The sequence below is a fragment of the Anabrus simplex genome, chromosome 10, assembly GCF_040414725.1.
Source record: "Anabrus simplex isolate iqAnaSimp1 chromosome 10, ASM4041472v1, whole genome shotgun sequence".
Lineage (NCBI taxonomy): Eukaryota > Metazoa > Arthropoda > Insecta > Orthoptera > Tettigoniidae > Anabrus > Anabrus simplex.
In genome coordinates this window covers 128,056,210-128,076,750 of record NC_090274.1, presented here as the reverse complement: position 1 = coordinate 128,076,750, position 20,541 = coordinate 128,056,210, and the positions used below count along the sequence as shown (strand labels likewise).

Below are 20,541 nucleotides of genomic sequence, written 5' to 3'. Positions count from 1 at the left end.
GCTGGTGGTAGCTTTCTTGTCCCATCTTCCTCCTGTGTCTTCTGCTTCTAACTGTACTCGAATGTGTGGTGGTGTGCCTAACATTTCTCACGAGAAAATATTAACAAGTCTTTTTCTTAAGTAACTTTAAATGTTTGAAAATTCATTGTACCATTATACAAAAGGCATATAGTTGTTTTTCTATTCTTGTGGCGGAATCTTGTTAATTTAGCGGTTAGTGCGTAGAATGTTTCATGTTTCTTACCTGGAGTTATCTAATACGGGGCTTTGCGCTTTCTATTTCGAATTCCATGATTGTTCCTATACACATTTCCCTTGTGTTTGGAGGGACACGTTGTGTCTCCTTAGTTAGGTTCCACCGAGCTCGATAGCTGCAGTCGCTTAAGTGCGGCCAGTATCCAATATTCGGGAGATTGTAGGTTCGAACCCCACTGTCGGCAGCCCTGAAAATGGTCTTCCGTGGTTTCCCCATTTTTACACCAGGTAAATGCTGGGGCTGTACCTTAATTAAGGCCACGGCCGCTTCCTTCCCACTCCTAGCCCTTCCCTGTCCCATCGTCGCCATAAGACCTATCTGTGTCGGTGCGACGTAAAGCAACTAGCAAAAAAAAAAAAAAAGAAGTTAGGTTCCATGTTGACACTAACCGCAAACTGTTGACACGAATGGAAACTTGCTTGCAGCGAAGCCTTTTATCATTATGACTAGTTCCAAACCATAAGAAAAAGTAACTAGAATTGTTTTAGTTAGTAAGGAAAGACGTATCAGTCGTAAACTGTGAAGATAATCCGTTGATAATTGCTATGAGGCGTTGCATGTTGTGAGGAAAACACATTTGAGATAACTGAACGTGTTACGTTTTTCTTTATTCAGAAAAAACGTAAAAGTGAACCTCTAATGAACTAATCAGGAAGCTACAACACACGAACCAAAATCGTCGTAAAATAAAATCTTGGCAGTTAATCTTGTGTCACCTGAGTGTCCACTCACGCCGTCATTGGGGGAGTTATTGCTTCCCGTCGGTATTGCTGGTTGGAGTCCTCAAAGGCAAGGAGTACAAGTCAAAAAAATAAATAAGAAATATTTTTTGTTTTAGTGGTGAGTTCATCCTTTAGTGCCTCAACTGTGCTCTGGTAGGCTGTGTGCTACTTGTTATATTACGTCAAGAAAGGTCTGGACTCTAGTCATCGATAAACACTTCGACCAGAAGAAAAACATATTGAGATAAGATTTTAAAATGGGCCTACACATGTAAAATCTCAGAGTGATTGGACCTTTACACTGCTGTATATTGAAATCAGCAATGTAGCATGTCAACAAACAGGAAGGCCTGCAGTTAAAACATCTGGCTTCAGCCATAGAACGCTCGGACAGGCCCATTGAAGAGAGAACCGCTCGATATTCCACAAGAAATGGTACACCAACCAAGAAACCAGAACTGAGGTCAACTGCACTTACGTATGAGGTAGACAGCCAAGGGGACTGCTGATCAGACTGCAGGTACAGAGATGACTTGCTTTCGTCACATCAACATGGATAGATCTTACAGCGACGATGGCATAGGAAAGGGCTACGGGTGCCAATGAAGCGACCATCTTGAAGACTGCCGACAGGGGGACTCGAACCCGCTTTCTCCCGAATGCAAGCTCCCAAAGCGCGCAGCTACTTGGTTGTTTTGGGATAGCATGTACAGTACATTGCAACCATACTGACAAATTTGGAGCGAATGGCTGATGTCTTAATGAAGATGAACAGCTCCCAACATCTAAACCAGCTCAATTACTGCAGAAATGTTCGTGAACTGGACCACTCCACATGCTTTCTGAAGCTTATTCTATAATTGGGTATTTCTTTGTTGATTTCATTATGTCCGGAGGAGTCGAATGTTGGAGGGCAGAATACAATGATTTGACTGTCATTAAAGTATGACGATCATGTACTTACAAACAAAAATTAAATCCTTGTTAACTCTACACACTCGCAAACACTCAGCCCTCATTTGACCTCTAAGTGATGGTGAACGTAAATTAACTTTATGATCGAAGTTTGTAGGACTTTTAGTGCTTGTTTTGATGCAGTAAATTTTTGCAGTGTAGCAACTGTGTACTTTCTCGTCCATTGAGTTGTTAACCGATGATTCGTGTGATCAGCAAAACGAAGTATGCCTTTTGTATGGTACAGTTTCTTCCTCTGCTCTTCACTCTGTGGTTTCCCCCTTTATGGCAGGTTAAAGCGAGGGGTGAGTGACATGTTTATTGCACCTGGTACCAAGTGGTGTGGACCCCATCAGCTGGCAAAGCGCTACGCCGAGCTGGGCCCTGTCACAGTACTAGACCGCTGCTGCCGCCGCCACGACCACTGCAGGTTTTCTATCCCTGGTTTCTCCACTAAGTACGGCTTGTTCAACTACCGACCGTTCACTGTCAGCCACTGCAGCTGCGATGCAAGGTGAGTTCACAATACTTCCGCTGGTCGGGCGCAAGTGCTGCCAACACGACGTTTCCCTGTACGTTTTAGAAAACAATTCAAGCCACGATGAAACTGTTATAGCGAAAATCGAAGAGAGAATCCCCAGACAGCAACGTGATCTGTAGAGTGACCTCCGCCCACGAATTGCTCCTCCCTGGTAGCGAACAAAGAGCAGCGACACGAAGCATGAAATCACAAGCAGTGTTGCCAACACGGTGATTTTCCCACGAAAACTAGGTTTTTATAGTCTTCGTCAGTGAAAACTTTTTAATATCTTGAGGGGAATAAGAAATCTAGTCTTTTTCGTGCTCATGGCAGAGGATATTTTGGTGAATTTTTAATTAAAGTTATGCAATATGGCTGAGAGTATGTAAGTTGACATCAAAAGTCTAGCCGCGGAAGATCTGAACTATAGGGGATTCCCTTAAGAATAAAGAAGGAGCACCGCAGAACGTGTTTCTTCTTTCATTACTAAGTCTCTCTTTTTGTTGTTGAGTCATTAACGTGGACGCCAGTGCGTCAATTGGAAAACTATGTCCTTTGGAAAATGATCTCAAACCATGGTCACCAATAGTGTAAAGTAGGAGCGGTACGTGGACCAATCGTATCCATCAAATTTCATTACAATTTGCGTTCTAACTGGAACATAATAATTGGTTTTACGCAAATTAAGAGTGAAATTACCGGTAAATTAGTAAAAACCATTATTACTACTTTGATACATTACGACTATGAATTCTATAACGTCACAGCGCTTCTCTTCATGTGTGTGGAGTCTTTGCGCACTTCTTTACTTGATGTTACTCGGTGGGGCATGTCCGTAACTCATTAAGTAATATAGTTATTGGTCCAGGGACTTATGTTTGTGTTACATACGGTGTACCTGAACAGCCCGCGCTAGTCGCGGTGGACAAAGATACTGAGAATTCACAGACATAACACTTCCATTCCCTGGACCTCGAGAGAAGGCACGACGAAGCGGAATGCCACAGAAGTTATGTCTCTCGTAATAATGGTATTTATTAATTTACCGCTAATTTCAATGTTGATTTGCGTGATAGTAATTACACTCATGTTCATAAAAACCAGAACACCTTGAAAGACTTGAGATAGGAAGTTCATGTGCAGTAGTATGTTCTGAAGAAACTATGTCGGCCCTCAGGTTCAAGGTCCGCGTGGATATCTCGGCGCACCAACACGGACTGATAAAATGTGCTTGCGGCTCTCATTCTTACTATAAATAGAAGGTAATAGATCAGTGTGACTTGAGCAGACGTGCAAGATGCCTCGCAGGCGTGTGCGACAACCATACCATCAAATGAGTGAGTTATTGACATGAGAGAACGTGATGCATCCATCCAGAAAATTGCTGCTCGTGTGGGACGAAGTGTGTCGGCAGTGCAACGGGTGTGTGCAGAATGGTTCACAGAAGTCCGTAGTACACGACGAGATGGGTCTGGGCGCACCACCTGAGAAGATCGACACCTCATCCGAATGGCATTACAGGACAGGTCTGTGTCCTCCTCCGCTCTGGCGGAACAGTGTAACACATCGTACACTATCAGGAGTGACAGTCTGGGTTACCGGCGCGTCGCCCACTTGTCCACCTACCTTTGAGTAATGTACATAAACATGCTAGAGTGCAATGGTGTGTGTGGAACGACGTCACTGGGCACAGGAATGGCAGCAGATAGTGTTTTCGGACAAATCCAGGTTCTGTTTGTTTGAAAATGATGGCCGCAGACAGGGGGAGAGGCATCGCATTGACTGCATTCGCACAAGACATACAGTGCCTTAAGGTGTGGGGTGCTATTGGGTACAACCACAAATCACAGTTGGTGCGTGTCCAGAGCACTGTGACCAGTGTGACCTACGTGAATGACATCCTGCGACCCGTAGCCATAGCCTTCCTGCACGACACCCAGACGCTATATTTAGCAGAACAATGCGCGACCACATGTTGTTTGTTGTCACAGGATGTCAGACTGTAGCCATGGCCCGCGCGATCTCCGGACTTGTCGCCAATCGGGAATGTGTGGGACATAGGCCCTAGTGAAACGATGGGTGCTGCACTGTGACCCAGTGCTAACCACCAAAAATGAACTGTGGAATCAGGTGAATGAGCGTGGATGGCTACACCCCTGGACGCTATTCGCGCCTTAAACACGTCAATGCCGTCATGCACGGAACAAGTTATCAGTGCCCATGGAGGAGCCAGTGTCTACTGGGCAACAGGACACACGCTGAACCTAGGTGACTGTGGAACATACTAGCGAACATGTCCTGTGAAAATGAACTTCCTATCCCTATTCTTTCAAGGTGTTCTATTTTCGCTGAAATGAGTGTACTATCGTCCATTTAGGACAAAAATTACAATGAAATGTCATGGATAAGATTTGTTCACGTAATCCAAATGCGGAATTGGAGAGAATTTTTAAAAAATACAATGGGGCCGGAAATGATATCGTAGAATTTGCTTTTATCGATTGCGGCAGAACTGAGAATAATAATAGTAATGTTGAAGTAGAGACTTTGCAGGCATCTGTGTGCCTTGTGTCGAAGTGATCCGTGATGAGCGACTAGTTTACTTTCAGCTACCTACTTCATGTAACTCAAGGAAGAGAGTGGGCGGTAGTATAGGAATGTGGAGACGCCGAGTTCTTGTTGGCAGCACTGTTAGGTGCAGGAAGCAGTAAGTACAGAGAAATCGCACGGCTTTGCAGACAGAAACGAGAGCTCATGGACATATTCCGAGTGCCGGGTACCAAGTGGTGCGGCAAGGGTCAGACCGCCTCCAAGTACACGCAGCTCGGGGGGTTCGATGGTGCGGACAAGTGCTGCAGGCTGCATGATACCGCCTGCCCCTTCTTCATCTCGGCCTTCGAGCAGAAGTACGGCCTCTTCAACTGGCGGATCAACACCATCATGCACTGTGCGTGCGACGAGCGGTGAGTACCTTCACAAATCAACTAGACATTCATCCTCACCCAGGGGCCATCGATTCGTCATCAGGAAGTTGAAAAATTTAAGAAACGATATTTCCACTTCCGGAGGTGCACACGGCCCCGAGGGTAGAGCTAACCACTCTACGGTCAGCGGGAGCGTTTACCCTCCACAACTCGCGCAGAATACAATACGGGTCTGGAAGGAAAGCAATATTTTTATATTCAAGTCAAAATTCATAATTACGTCAGTTTGAACCCCGAACAATGTCATTGCTTTATTGTAGCCGAGTAAGTGGCTGCGTGGTTGGCTCACGTCGGCAGCTTTTCCGTAGTTTCGCATTTTCAGCAGGCAAATAGTTAATTACGCCTGCATTCACTTTCTTCCGAATTCCAGCCCGTTCCTGTCCCATTGCCGCCATAAGACCTGTCTGTGTCGGTGCAACGTAAAAGTAAGTCATTATGAGTACCTGAATGTCTAGTTGATTTGAATGTGTCGAACTTCCTTTCTCTGCATGGGCAATATATGAGGGCTGCTGTGGTTCTTGTGTCTTTATTTCAGGAGTGTGAAAACCAGAGCTGAAATCCTGGCCATGGAATTCTACTACAAATAAAACAGCTATTAAAGATTGAACCATCAGAGTTATGTGAAATACAGTATTATTCCTATGGAGTAATTATTTTGAGGAGCTTTTGCATGCTACATATTTATCAGTAAGCGACCCTTAAGATCTCAATGTTATAATTAATATTACCATAGACAATTTTAAAAGCTTTTATTGGTTCTAATTGTGCTGGAATACAAACGATTCCTTGTTCATATAAATTTCTTTTTGTTGGCTAAACATGTAACAAGGACGGATAAGGAACATCTCAAACATTTACGTTTTTGCCAACCAGCCAGAGAAGTCTGCTGTGGTAGAACATCTCATACATGCTGAAACATCTGTTATTTGTAAGGACGCGACGCGATAGAAACTGCCTGACTCTTCTCTGTCTTAAGTCTACACTGAACATTACCACAAGACATAATATCCGCAATGTATTATTACCATTCTTCAGGCAGACTTAGAGGTGATCCACCAACAACTTATCAATGTTGAAATAGAAAATAAAAAGTGGTCCACTGTTGTTTCGTGCGAGCTTTTCTACGGAGGGTAAAACCAAGTCAGAAAAGTAAAAGTTCATACACTTTGTCCTCGAAATACTGATGATGCAGAAAGTAGATGTCGTAGCCGATAGATCTTTAACTACAGTGAATGCGGACTTATAATCACTCTACCGAGACGTGAAATATTTTATTATTATTATTATTATTATTATTATTATTATTATTATTATTATTATTATTCATACTAGACGGTTGTGCCTTTGAATGCCCACTGTGCTTCTCCACAGTCCTCTATTGTAACTAGTTCTCTTAGTTCCACACCTCTTTCCACTAAAAATTGGGCCCAACCATCGCCACCTTGGTCTGCCTCTGCTTATCTTACCCTCACAGCCCCCTTTGTGTAAGTAGGGTAGCATCGTACTTCACACCACATATACTGAGCAAGCGCGCCCCGGTCTTATGGGACTGACAGGCCGGTGTAGCAGTACAGGAGAAAGGCGCGCAGTTCAATGAAGCCTCCAATTACGTAACAACAGAGTGGTAACAAGCAGTGACTACCTAATTGATGGGCAGCCTTTCTTAAATCAGAGATTACCCAACATTAAATTACCAGTTCAAAGAAGGTGAACAGTTTTTTTTACTCCCTGCCCCTTCGTGGAGAACGCAGCCAGGAGAAGAGTAGCCATCCTCTACAATTCTCTCATAGAGTCCGATCGTTGAAGAACTGTTAGTCAGAAAGAAAAATCATGCACGTACGCTCTTGATACGACTGACAGGTAGACAGGACTACTAGAGTTGCATGAAGTAGTCCGTGTTGTTGTAATACTGCATAGTGTTTAATATTTTACTTGGGTTGGATCCTATCAATTCAGCTCCAAGACTGTTATAAAGCTTGTTACTTGTAAAATATCTGGTATAAGTCCTGATAATACCGCTGATGACTAGAGCAGCAGTTGCAGAATCGTTTGAGACATGTTAGAAACTAACTACTGTAGTCTCTTTGAACAGTTGGCTGATGTAAAGAAATGATTATTCAGTACACGATTACAAACATAATCTTCATTCGCTGTTCGTTTACTAAATAAATATACTTCCTTTACATTTATTAGACCGGCTGCGCGTGTCTGCCTCTTATCCGGACGCCTTGAGTTTGATTCCTGACCAGATCAGGGATGTGAGGACTGGTTCGAGGTCCACTCAGCTTACGTGATTACAACGGAGGAGCTATCTGACGGTGAGATAGCGGCCCCGGTCTAGGAAGCCAAGAGAAACGGCCGAGAGGATTCGTCGTGTTCACCACACGACACCTTGTAATCTGCAGGCCTTGTTGAGCAGCGGTCCCTTGGTAGGCCAAGGCCCTTTAGCGCTGTTGCCCCACGGAGTGCGAGGAGTGAAACAGCCTTCTAGATGCTACACTGTTACTAGCAGTTCTACCTTGGCGAGTTGCGTGTAGCAAGTAGTTTCTCTAAGTGTCTGACACTAGAGGGACGTACTTTATACAAGTGTTTCAGTTATTTATGACGTAAGACCGTCAAGGCTCATTCACTGTGAACATTAAAAGCAAATGCAACATTCACAACAAAACACGCGAGACTTCGTGAACTCCCAGCTTTCATGTTCGCGTTAATGGGATACTATTTCCCTATCGCAAACTAAAATAGATTAATTTGACGATAAACCTTTTTCAAATCACCCTCGTCGTCTTAATGAAAACCTCGTGTCACATTTTCCTTTGGGAAAATCAAATGATCATAAATATGGTAACGAGCCCTTTTCGAGAGACAAGTCTGGAGTCGACCATCCGTCAATACTTCACACCACAGCCTGCACCACCCCCAGCCATAATTATGTCCACATTTTGTTAATATATTATGTATAGAGAAATACGTTCGCCCGTCTGTCTCTGTGGTCTGACACCGTGGTTAGCGGGTTTGAGTCCCGTTGGTGGAACCACCAGATTGTTGGCCGGCTGGGAAAGAGAGATGGTGTTAAACAATTTCTAATCACTAGGTCGGGTACCAAAAGCCTGGATTCAATTCAAAACTTCTCCGCAGTGCTCAAATGGAGCGACGGTATACGACGTTCTTGATGATTCTTCGGTTGGATGGAGACATTAAGCTTTGAGCGGACCTCTCGGTGCTATTCGACATGAGTAGGCTATGTGCCGCTACTGGTTCCTATTATCATACTGTATATCGCGTCATTCATGCCATGGTATTAACTCCTGTGATGAATTTGACGTCAGGAAGGGCGTCCGGCTACGAGATTTCATATCACGTCATACCACACACACACACACACACAAATAACTTGTGAAAGGAAACCTCTACTGGAGCAGCGTCATTGTGGTGTTGTATGGGCCAAGCGGAAGGTCAGTGTGGAGTGCATGAGACTCCCTGGAGGAGCTCGTACATGGATGTGCACTGCGTTGCAGAGCGATTCAACAGTTCCATTCTCAAGCACTGATCTCCAACCTATGGTTATCGAGCCTACAAGTTTGAGTATTGAATTGTAGTTGTAGTTTATGTCATTCATCATAGAAGTATAGATTTTTAATGTTGCCATTGATGCTTTCACGGGCCGTACTTATAGATATGATACAGGCTTTTGGGCTTATGCTGTGTCGAGATTTCGCAGAGAACTGTGCTCTGTGTCCTCAGAAGAAATCTCGACTGTGTACGAGAAAGGCCTCTGCGAAACGGAAAGAATTTCACCTTATTTTCTTGACACGGGGCATAAGCCCAAAAGCCTCTATGGTGTCTATACATTTTTATTTTCTTTCGCACCCTTCAATGGTTTTGACGTTGGCATTATGAATGTTAACATCATGAATAGAACTTATGTATGGTCCAAACGTTTTGTAGTATTTTTAGTCGTAAAGCTAAGCGGAGTATAAATATTTTTTATACATTATAACAAATGTTAAGAAATTCATGCTGAGTTACTTCGTGTGAGGTCGCTACTGTTCTTGCTCGTAGCATTGTTGCAATGTCCTCGTTAACGACCAGCATACTCTTGAAGGCTAGTTGGCTCTCTCTGTTTACATTCCTTGTCCGCGGATTGTCAGGATTTCCCCGACCTGAGACACAGCGTTGTCAACTCTTCGCCGAACACTGTACGCAGTTGATGGCGCTATAATAATAATTAATAATAATAATAATAATAATAATAATAATAATAGGCTCGAGTTCGATTATCGGCTCTGCCACGAAATTTGAAAAATGGTATGACGGCTGGAACGGGGTCCACTCAGCCTCGGGAGGTCAAATGAGTAGAGGTAGCTTCGATTCCCACCTCAGCCATCCTCGAAGTACTTTTCCGTGGTTTCTCACTTCTCCTCCTCCTTAAGGCCAAGGCCACTTCCTTCCCTCTTCCTTGTCTATATCTTCCAATCTTCCTATGTCCCCAGGCCCCTGTTCAGCGTAGCAGGTGAGGCCGCCTGGTCCTCCTCCCCAGTTGTATCCTCGACCCAAAGTCTCACGCTCCAGGGCACTGCCCTTCAGGCGGTAGAGGTGGGATCTCTCGCTGAGTCTGAGAGGAAAACCAACCCTGGAGGGTAAAGGGATTAAGAAAGAAGGAAATAAGTAGTAAATAATAATAACAATAGTAATGGAAATGGCGTATGGCTTTTAGTGCTGGGAGTCTCCGAGGACATGTTCGGCTCACCAGGTGCTGTCTTTTGATTTGACGCCCGTACGCGATCTGAGCGTCGTGATGATGAAGACGTTACATACACCCAGCCCCCATGCCAGCGTAATTAACCAATGATGGTTAAAATTCTTGACCTTGCCGGGAATCGAAGCCGGAACCTCTGTGACCAAAGGCCAGCACGCTCGCCGGTCTCCCACCGCTGGATACCGTGGTTCAAATCCCGGTCACTCCATGTGAGATTTGTCGTGGAGAAAGCGCAGGCGTGACAGGTTTTTCTCCAGGTACTCCGGTTTTCCCTGTCATCTTTCATTCCAGCAACACTCCATTAACATTTAATTTCATCTGTCAGTCATTAATCATTGCCCCAGAGGAGTAGGACAGGCCTCAGCAGCCGGCACAATTCCTATCCTCGACGCACGTTGCGGGCTTCATTCATCCCATCCCTGACCTGGTCATTCACTGGAAAACAGGTTGTAGGTTTTTTCATCATGAACCAACTTAGGAAGGTAACCACGTAAAGCCTGACGTTTCAACTGAGAGCGAGTCGGCTCTAGGACAGGCACACGCGGAGACCTTGAACAAGCTACATCCACTGAAGAGGCGTACGAGGAATACGAAGATTGACTGAGCCAGAAGTTGCTATCGCATACCAGTCAGCGAAATGTATCACTCATACCTCAGTCAAAGTCAAGTCGCTCATTTATACTTCCTCAATATTTGTTATAACGGGTAGCAAAATGGAATACATGGAGCTGACGCTGGCAGGGCCTGCTTAAAGGATGGGAAACGGAAGAAAGCACTTGGGGAAAACAAGAGGTGTGATAGGACAAGTGGTGGTGATGATGACGCAACACAGCTAGCTTTATGAGTTTCAATCATCCGAAAAGTGACACTGAACAAGAAAAGAGAACAGCTAATGGTCTGTGGGTTAACTTCTTGTTTTCTCTCCGCAAACATTCTCACGAGCTCAGGCCGATGAGTTGGCACTTCTGTTACAAGACACCCCATTGTGTGGACCTCAACAGGGGGATGACGGTGTGTAAACCTCTGCGGCTCCACTAACCACTAGGTCATCAGTCTTCCCACGACGAATATTTCGAGAAAGAATTAATATCCCCCATTATTTCGTCAGATTGTTCGTGTCACAGAAAACAACACAACACTAATCTTATGGCCTTAGCTACCGTGTGCAGCAATTATAACAATTAGGCTGCCTGCGTCTCAATTTCGACGTTCCGTTTAACTCCAGCAGATGGCTGTACAGAGTGCCTGTGAGGAAATGCTGATGGCCGGTGTTGTTTGAGCCTCCGGGGGGTGAACCGATTGGGAATTGAACCCAGGAACCGTAGGCCACGAAGCCGCAGCTCAGCGTCGTATGGGTAAATTTACTGGTACCTAGTGCAGGAAATCATATCAAGATTTCAGTGAAATGACAAACTCAAACTGATTGTCGCTTCTGCTTGGAGCCGTGAGTCGAGAATAGAAGCTATCGTAAACCCGCATCGCATGGCTTCTTTCTTCTACCAAATACTGCTATTACTGCTCGAAAGGTCTCAGATCACTTAAAACATATTGCAAATTTTAGTAAAATAATAACGTCTCAATTAAGTGTGAGTAGCCTTCTGTCTGTGAAACCTGGCGGAGGCAGGAAAGGGACACATTTGATGTTTGGCCTGGATGACGTCATAATACGATTATTATTATTATTATTATTATTATTATTATTATTATTATTATTATTATTATTATTATTATTTGTTTGTGTGGGTTTTTTCGAATTTGGCCAACTATGGACGGCATAGAACTTAAGGCCTCTTGGTCTTTTTCTCTTCCCAAAACTTCTTCATTCTTTCGTTTCTTATTTTCTTCTGCTCTTCGGGGTTTTGTTTTTAATGGTTTTTCTTCAAGTGATTGTAGAGCGTAACTATATCCTTCTTCTATTATTGTTAGTAAAAGTTCCTCTGTGAGAGCGTTGTTACTGTAGTGTGCGAGATTGGTACGGCACGCCTTATCGAGAAAGAAAGAATTAATTTCATCTTTTGAAGGGGCTGATCGCATTTGAAGATGGTGCGCGCCTCCCGCCGAGCGGTCGACATTCCAGTGCGAGCCCTAACACTTGTTGTGTTAAGGCAAGTGGCTAGCAGCGAGTTGACAAGGGGGCCTGAGTAAATAACTAAATGCCATTAACTTGAGAAGAACCGACTCTTGAAATAAGAGAAATTATTTTCGCCGGCATCCAACCACCATGTGTCATATTGGCTGAGAACAAGCCCCCACTGTCTTCAAGCCCCCACTGATTTGCTTTGACCACACACCACTGAAAACTCGAGATATCGACACGGAAAACACTTATTTTCATCACACGAACAGAATTTCAGACTCTAGAAGCCTATTTTATACGCGTACAGGATGCTCTCAAACATGTGCTACATGTGGCACATCTCATGTCGAGTACAAGGGGCGCGTTCGAACAGAACCTTGCCTGACCGCAAACTAAACTGTCCTCCATTCCAGCTACTAATAACTAAAACAGTGGACTTATTGTGTTGTTCCATAGCACCCTCAATACCAGAGCTTTATAGTTCGAAATATTCTGTGTCATTTTTAAATTTGTTGTACAACTCTCGAACTTAATAGGTTAAAAAAGTTACCATCTAATAAAATAAGACATATTCATTTTAGTACAGGAATATGAAGAATTCTTTAAAAAATAAAAAAAATAAAAGAGACAAAGGAACTTAACCAATGTTGAACCGTGGATGACAGCTACCGCTATGTTTCTCAACAGATGTTTGAATGCCTAATGAAGTCGGAAACTGGGACGGTAATTTGGGAAGCTAAACTTTTTTGTGGTATGAAGTATTGGCCTCATATAAGTATAAACTTTATTTAGCATAACCCAGGAAACTGACTGAAGTCATCAATGTTATTAGCACGTGGATGTTCCACTCCCGCTAGCGAGGAGGTGTACCCACACTAGTGGAAGTCAAGCAGCTATAAACAACACGAGCTTCCCTTTTGTTCACCTCTCGCTCAGATTTACGGCCGTCTTTTCGTATTCGCAATTGAATGAAACTACTCGGCGACTGCATGAATGAGCAGCTCACACCTGCTCTCAGACTGAATTCCTCGACCGCTTGACGCGCACTACAGTGACTCTGTGGCCAACGAGTGCTTCATTCTGATTGGCTCCGCCATGTTTTAGCCAAATGTCCCGTCAGGTGATTTAAACGTATGTATTCAGCACAAGGTAAGATCACTCTTTATGCAATTTCAGCGAAGTACAGGCTACCTGTTTTAACCTTAATACACCGAAAATATGTTCTTATTAAACACGGAAGATTATTTATTATTATTAGTTAAGAAATGTGTGTGAATTTACGTATTTCTGAGTCTGAGTTTTGAAGAAAATTACGCCAGGCTGTTATGCTTATGGTTGCAGAAACAGATCAGGAAAGGTTTTTAAAATGAAATTAGGCAATTGCTTGTTTTCAGCACGTTATAAGACGCTCCCAACAACGAGTAGAATTGTTTCGTGCATTATAATGGTAACAATAATAATAAAATAGGTTAGTAATTTTATAGAGGCCAGGGCAGGAAATGTCAGATTTCTCTGTTAATATTCGCCGTACCGAAAACTTGTACATAAGGAAAGTTGTTTAGAATATAATTTCAGACATTTTACGTTTTATACAATTTTACCGCGTAAGGAAAATAACAGTGATTTTCACGATTATATTATTTCACAAATTTTCGAGTACCGGTATCCCCGAAAATATCTGTTTTATCTGAAACAAAACTTACAGGAAAGGTCACTCCCAATCATTCACTGTAAGTCTCATTCATTTTCACCGTATGAGGTTTTATGATTGATATATTCACAAATTCAAACGTTTTTGGCTATTCATCTATTAAAGGAAGTGGTTATAAGTGCCGCCTAGCATCAAATTGAGTTTTCTCATACATTATAATAATAACAATAATAGTCTGACTCCGTGGTTGAATGGTCAGCGTACTGCCCTTTGGTTCAGAGTGTCCCGGATTCGATTCCCGGCCGGGTGGGGTATTTTAATAACTCGGGATTGGGGACTGGGTGTTTGCGTTTGTCCCAACACTCTCATCTTCATACTCAGACAACATACCACACCACAAATCACCACAGAAACACGCAATAGTGATTACATCCCTCCATATAGGATTTGCGTCAGGAATAGCATCCGGCCGTTAAACAGGACCAAATCTACATGTGTGACGCAGTTATCCCACACAACCCCACAGTTCTGGGAAGAGCGAGGTAATGTTAACAGTTATAACAATGTATTAGCAAAACCGACAGTAGCAAACAGAATGTTTAAAATACAGCGGATATCTACCAGAACCGGGGCACAGAATTAGTCGCACATCACAGAAATCGAACAGCGGGTGGTCGATAATTGAGTCCAGAATACAAGTACACCGGGACCAGGTTGTTTTCACCGAGCAACAAATAGTATTTTCTCAAACGATAGGCATGTTGTATAGTGATACTAATATTTAATTCCTAGTTGCGCGTATCAAACCGTAGCCATCATTAAAGGAGCACTATACACAACCCGGGGACCATGGCAGTTGCTTGTTTTCGCCACTAAAGAGTAGCAGGTTTTCGCTATTATTTCTATTAGTACCACGAGTAAAATGGTACAGTATATTATGTTACCTTATATTACCTTAACATAAAAATGGAGCTACGTAATACAATTTTGTCTACCCATCAGTTAACTAGTCATATTATTTTCTATCTCCTGCGTGTGTTCAGATTATATACATACCGATAAGTCATTTATAAAAAGTACATTTCTAGGTATAGTTTTATTATACTGCGTTGTATATTCTGATATGAAAAATCATGTAACCTGATATATGGTAATGTTATAATTTTTTTAATTTAAATGACCGGGCGAGTTGGCCGTGCGGTTAGGGGGGCGCAGATGTGAACTTGCATCCAGGAGATAGTGGGTTCGAACCCCACTGTCGGCAGCCCTGAAGATGGATTTCCATTTTCACACCAGGCAAATGCTGGGGCCGTACCTTAATAAAGGCAACGGCCACTTCCTTCCCATTTCTAGGCCTTTTCTGTCTCATCGTCGCCATAAGGCCTATCTGTGTCGGTGCGACGTAAAGCAAATAGAAAAAATATATATGTAGGCTAACTTTACAGTCATCACGTACATTATTCAAGACAATGACTATACTCTTTTATGCCTCATGCATTATAATATGAATGTTATGATAGGCCTAGCTACCAACACAGAATTTCTAACCTCTTCAATAATAGTGACTTGTAGGCCTATACCACGTATAACTAAATTTTGAAGTCTTGCGTCAGGTAGTCAGACTCTGGATATAACAAATACTCAGAGGCCTATACACATACCTAGTCTATTCTTCATTGAAATACTAATAATATCACTCTCCATCATCTATCAGCTGATTGAGTACTTGGCTAAAACATGGCGGCTTGACTGGCCTTGGCCACACTATACATATAGAGGCAATGTAACGCGCACTTACCAGGGCTGCTTTCTAGCGTCGAAAGCTGGACACTAAAGGGTGCCGCATCTGGACGTCCACTACACGACAACACTGCTGCCAACCTTGTGCAAAGAGACGAAGACTGCAACAACTGAACAACTAGTTCCTAAGAACGAGGTCACTAGGTAAAGAGATCATCAGCAAATGACGCCTGTCATTTATGCAAGCCTCCGTGCAAAAGTGCGCTGCCAGGAAGAGGACAATATATGTGAGTCGTGGAGCGGAAAAAGACCCAATAATAATAATAATAATAATAATAATAATAATAATAATAATTGCTTTACGTCCCACTAACTACTTTTACGGTTTTCGTAGACGCCAAGGTGCCGGAATTTTGTCCCGCAGGAGTTCTTTTACGTGCCAGTAAATCTACCGACACGAGGCTGACGTATTTGAGCACCTTCAAATACCACCGGAGAGAGCCAGGATCGAACCTGCCATGTTGGGGTCAGAAGACCTGGGCCTCAACCGTCTGAGCCACTCAGCCCGGCGGGAAAAAGACCCGAAGGTGAACCAAAGTGTCTCTGGTGTAAAAATTGTATTTCTATGTTTTGACGTCTTGTGCTACCTCTGGGTCTTGTTAACAAAGTGAGTCGCGCAGCAGGTTCACCGCTCGATGTCATGAAGACAATTGGTATGAAAATTAGTGAAAGTTGTAATTGAGTTTTTTTCAAAAATCAGTTTTCTTAATAGCAACAGTTAATACTAATTCTTGACCTATTTCACCTAGAAGACTGAGCTCTTTTTTAAATTCTCGGTAACTTATGACAATTTTAGAAGCACAAAAAAAACTAAAAATGAAAAATCCTTTCTGCGCAACAGGTCACATATTTGTCAGAATATGAATAGGAGCTTTCATTAATAAATAATAATAATGTTATTTGCTTTACGTCCCACTAACTACTTTTTAAGGTCTTCGGAGACGCCGAGGTGTCGGAATTTAGTCCCACATGAGTTCTTTTACGTGCCAGTAAATCTACCGACACGAGGCTGTCGTATTTGAGCACCTTCAAATACCACCGGACTGAGCCAGGATCGAACCTGAGAAGTTGGGGTTAGGAGCTTTCATTTGATCGTATGAAAACTTTTCAAGAAAGTACGACAAATTGACTCCATCCCGGCTCAACCTGATAGTTGGTAGACTTAGAGAACTCCTGAAGGACAAAATTCTGGCACTTAGGCATCTCAGAAAACCGTTACGCGAGTAGCTAGGGGACGTAAAATCAATATCGTTATTTTAATACTTTATTATTATTATTATTATTATTATTATTATTATTATTATTATTATTATTATTATTATTTGAAAGTAAGACAATGTGTATCGCTGATCTCTCGCTAACTGGAGAAGGTAATGAAGTGTTTGCGACACGCACGATACCTACAGGCTACTCAAGGAGATTTATCTACGTTTTTTCTCTGCCTTAAAAGTGATTGGTTGAACTTGGGGTGCGACGAGTTGAGAAAGCACTCGAGCTGTTACGTCACGTGGGTAAGAATGAGGACATTCGCAGCCAACTTATCCTCTTCACGAATTACAAAATATTCGGTAGAAGCACTTGCGAGTTGGCCGTGCGGTTAGGGGCGCGCGGCTGTGAGCTTGCATCCGGGTGAAAGTGGGTTCGAACCCCACTGTCGGCAGCCCTGAAGATGGTTTTCCGTGGTTTCCCATTTTCACACCAGGCATATGCTGGGGCTGTACCTTAATTAAGGCCACGGCCGCTTCCTTCCCATTCCTAGGTCTTTCCTGTCCCATTGTCGCCATTAGACCTATCTGTGTCGGTGCGACGTAAAGCAAAATAGCAACAACAAGAAAAGCACTTGCATGAGGAAACAGTCAACATATAAATATCCTCTTTCCAAAGCATCGAGTACAGGAAATAAATAGGATCTATTCGGTAGGCAATGTTTACTAAGTTTCATATTGGAGGGTGCAGATCCTGTAAACATTGTTAGTCTCTTTTGAACTGTGACCCTTCGTGACGCTCGAAACATAGATCTCTCTGCTGCCTCGAGCTACTGGTCTAATATCGCATGTCTTCGGCGACAGAAGGATGTTACAGTCCTATAATTTGCCTGGTGTGAAAATGGGAAACCACGGCTGCCGAAAGTGGGACTGGAAGCCATCATCTATCGAATACAAGGTCACACCTAGGCCACCCTAACCGCACGGTCAACCCGCTCAGTAAATAGAGATATTAACGGTAAAAGTTTTCATATTCAGAAATATCGTGGGTTTACAAGTGAAATGTTACTTTTGAGAAGGAGACGTTTGAAACTCAGAATGTATGCACTCAGTCCTCAGTATTACTTTATCTGTTCTTGTAGTGAATTACTTGATAAAGGCTATTTGCAAACACATCTATGGAATTCAATTCATAATTCCAAAGAAATCTTTTGTTTTTAATTTTAACTTTATTGGACATGAAACTAAAACACTTTTAAAAATAATAAAATAGTTCTTACATTTCATTTAGCGTTTAAATTAATCTCACGGAAGAAAATATAATGTCATTTTGAAAATTAAATTAAATTAAATGCTTTTAAGCTGCTGCAGACAGTAGTTTACAAACATAAACAAATAAACAAATGTTCCGGAAAGAATGAACACTATGAGCGATTTAAACAACAAAGAAAGGAAACAACAAGAATAATAAGGCAGATTAAAAGATCTTTTGAAAAATCGCAGCTAGTAGAAATTGAGAATAATTTTGTAAGAAATATCTCACGAAATTTCTATCAGACCTTTAAGAATAACCTGAAAGGTTATCAATCCCGGAGTATTTCTTCAGAGATGCAAATGGTAATATTGGCCTTAACAATGCCGAGAATTGTGAGATTCTCGCAAAACACTTCGAACACCTGCTGAACTGCCCTGAGCCAGATCATAAATTAGAATTTTCAGAAATTCAGGAAAATCTAGAAGCTGATTCACCTCCAACAGCAGAACAAATAAAGGAAGCAATAAAAAATCTGAAAAATAACAAAGCTAGTGGGGAAGACTGGAAGACTCCATAACAGCTGAACTTTTAAAATGGGCTGAACCAAAAATTATAGAAGATGTACAAATAATCTTTGAAGAAATTTGGGAAACAGAAAAGATCCCAGAGGATTGGAAAGTGGCTCTAATACACCCATTACACAAGAAGGGTAACAAGCAAGATGTCAACAACTACAGAGGTATATCTCTCTTGCCAGTTGCTTACAAGATATTCTCAACAATACTACTAAATAGAGTAAAATCGACGCTGGACAGTAAATTGGGTGAATATCAAGGTGGATTTAGAGAAGGAAGATCTTGCTCCGAACAGATTTTCAACCTGAAATCTATAATTCGACACAGATTAATAAACTCCAAAGACATAGTTGTAACATTTATTGACTTTGAAAAAGCTTTTGACTCTGTTGATAGGGAAACCCTAGATAAAGTAATCCGTGAATTTGGAGTTAAAACTAAATTGGAAAACCTAATTCGTGAAACCCTTATAGACACTATCTCGAAAGTAAAATTCATGGGTGAAGTATCTCGACCTTTCAAAATAAATACAGGTGTCAGGCAGGGCGATGGTCTATCTCCACTCCTTTTCAATTGTGTCATGGAGAAAATTGTAAGAATTTGGAATGAAAAACTGAAAGAATCTAAAATATTGCCACTCATGCTGGGGAAGAAGAACAAAGGTATTGCAATAAATTGCCTAGCATTTGCAGATGACTTTGCCATACTTTCAGAAAGCCTTACAGATGCAGCAATGCAAGTCAATCTCTGCCGAGAAAACAAAATTTTTGGCGAATATAAAGAGTGCCACAAAGTTTTTAGTAACGGATATTGGTCAAATAGAAAAGGTAAAGAAATTCAAATATTTGGGTGAGACAATTCAAGAAAATGGTTTAGAAAAATCTGCTATAGAGGAGAGGATACAAAAGATGGAAAGAGCTTACGGTATAACCAAGAATACTTACAACAAAAAGTGCTTATCAACAAAACTTAAAATAAAGCACTACAACACAGTAGTGAAACCAGAATGCCTTTATGCCAGCGAATGTCTAGCACTGAACTACAAGCTTGATAAATTAGAATATTAGAAAGAAGAATTATAAGGAAAATATTAGGTCCTCTAAGAACTGCAGAGTTTTGGAAATTAAGAAGTAACAATGAAATTTACCAGAACGTAGAAAACATATCAGAAAGAATAAGAAAAAGGAGATTGTTATTTCTTGGACACATTTACAGAATGGATGACAATAGACTAACTAAACGAATCTTCAAGTACCTTTGGGAAAAGAAATCAACTACCACCTGGATTCAAGAAGTCAAGAAAGACCTGGAAAGGATCAACATACGAGAAGAAGAATTATTGGACAGAAAGATTTTTAGGAAGAAAGTCTTACAAATGGAAGGATTCCAAGGGAGGAAGGAAAGGAAAACAGGCACAAAGTGGACTGAAGACAGGAAAAAGAAACACAGTGAAACAATGAAAGAATTATGGAAGAAAAGGAAAGAACAACTAAGGAGGAACAATTGAAATTGTAACGTGGTCCTTAGAAGGCCGGAACACAAGAAGAAGAAGAAGAAGAAGAAGAAGAAATAGTTGATGTGCACTAAAACTTACTCTTGAGGCTGCGTCATTGACTTCTCCTTGCTCCCATTGTTCTTGAGTGGTTCATCTCTGTTCATGTTGCAGTGAATTACTATTGCTTCAGCTGCGTCTGTGTCGGCCTCCGGATTCCGAGGTAGCGAGTTCAAACCCGCCAGGTGTAGTCGGACTTTTGAAGGGAATAAAAAAGTCCAGTACTACGAC

The 20,541-nt window shown here is 42.1% G+C and overlaps 1 protein-coding gene across 3 annotated transcripts in view; it reads left to right on the top strand.

The window, feature by feature from the left end:
* Positions 1 to 20,541, top strand: part of GIIIspla2 (Phospholipase A2 group III) — a 143,312-nt gene that overhangs the window by 82,755 nt on the left and 40,016 nt on the right. The window contains exons 3-4 of one of the 3 annotated variants that reach the window (XM_068229536.1): positions 2,225 to 2,446; positions 5,191 to 5,415. In XM_068229536.1, coding sequence (XP_068085637.1) covers positions 2,225 to 2,446; positions 5,191 to 5,415 — 447 coding nt within the window. The remainder of the gene's footprint in view (positions 1 to 2,224; positions 2,447 to 5,190; positions 5,416 to 20,541) is intronic. The other 2 variants (XM_068229538.1, XM_068229537.1) reach the window with 2 other exon arrangements.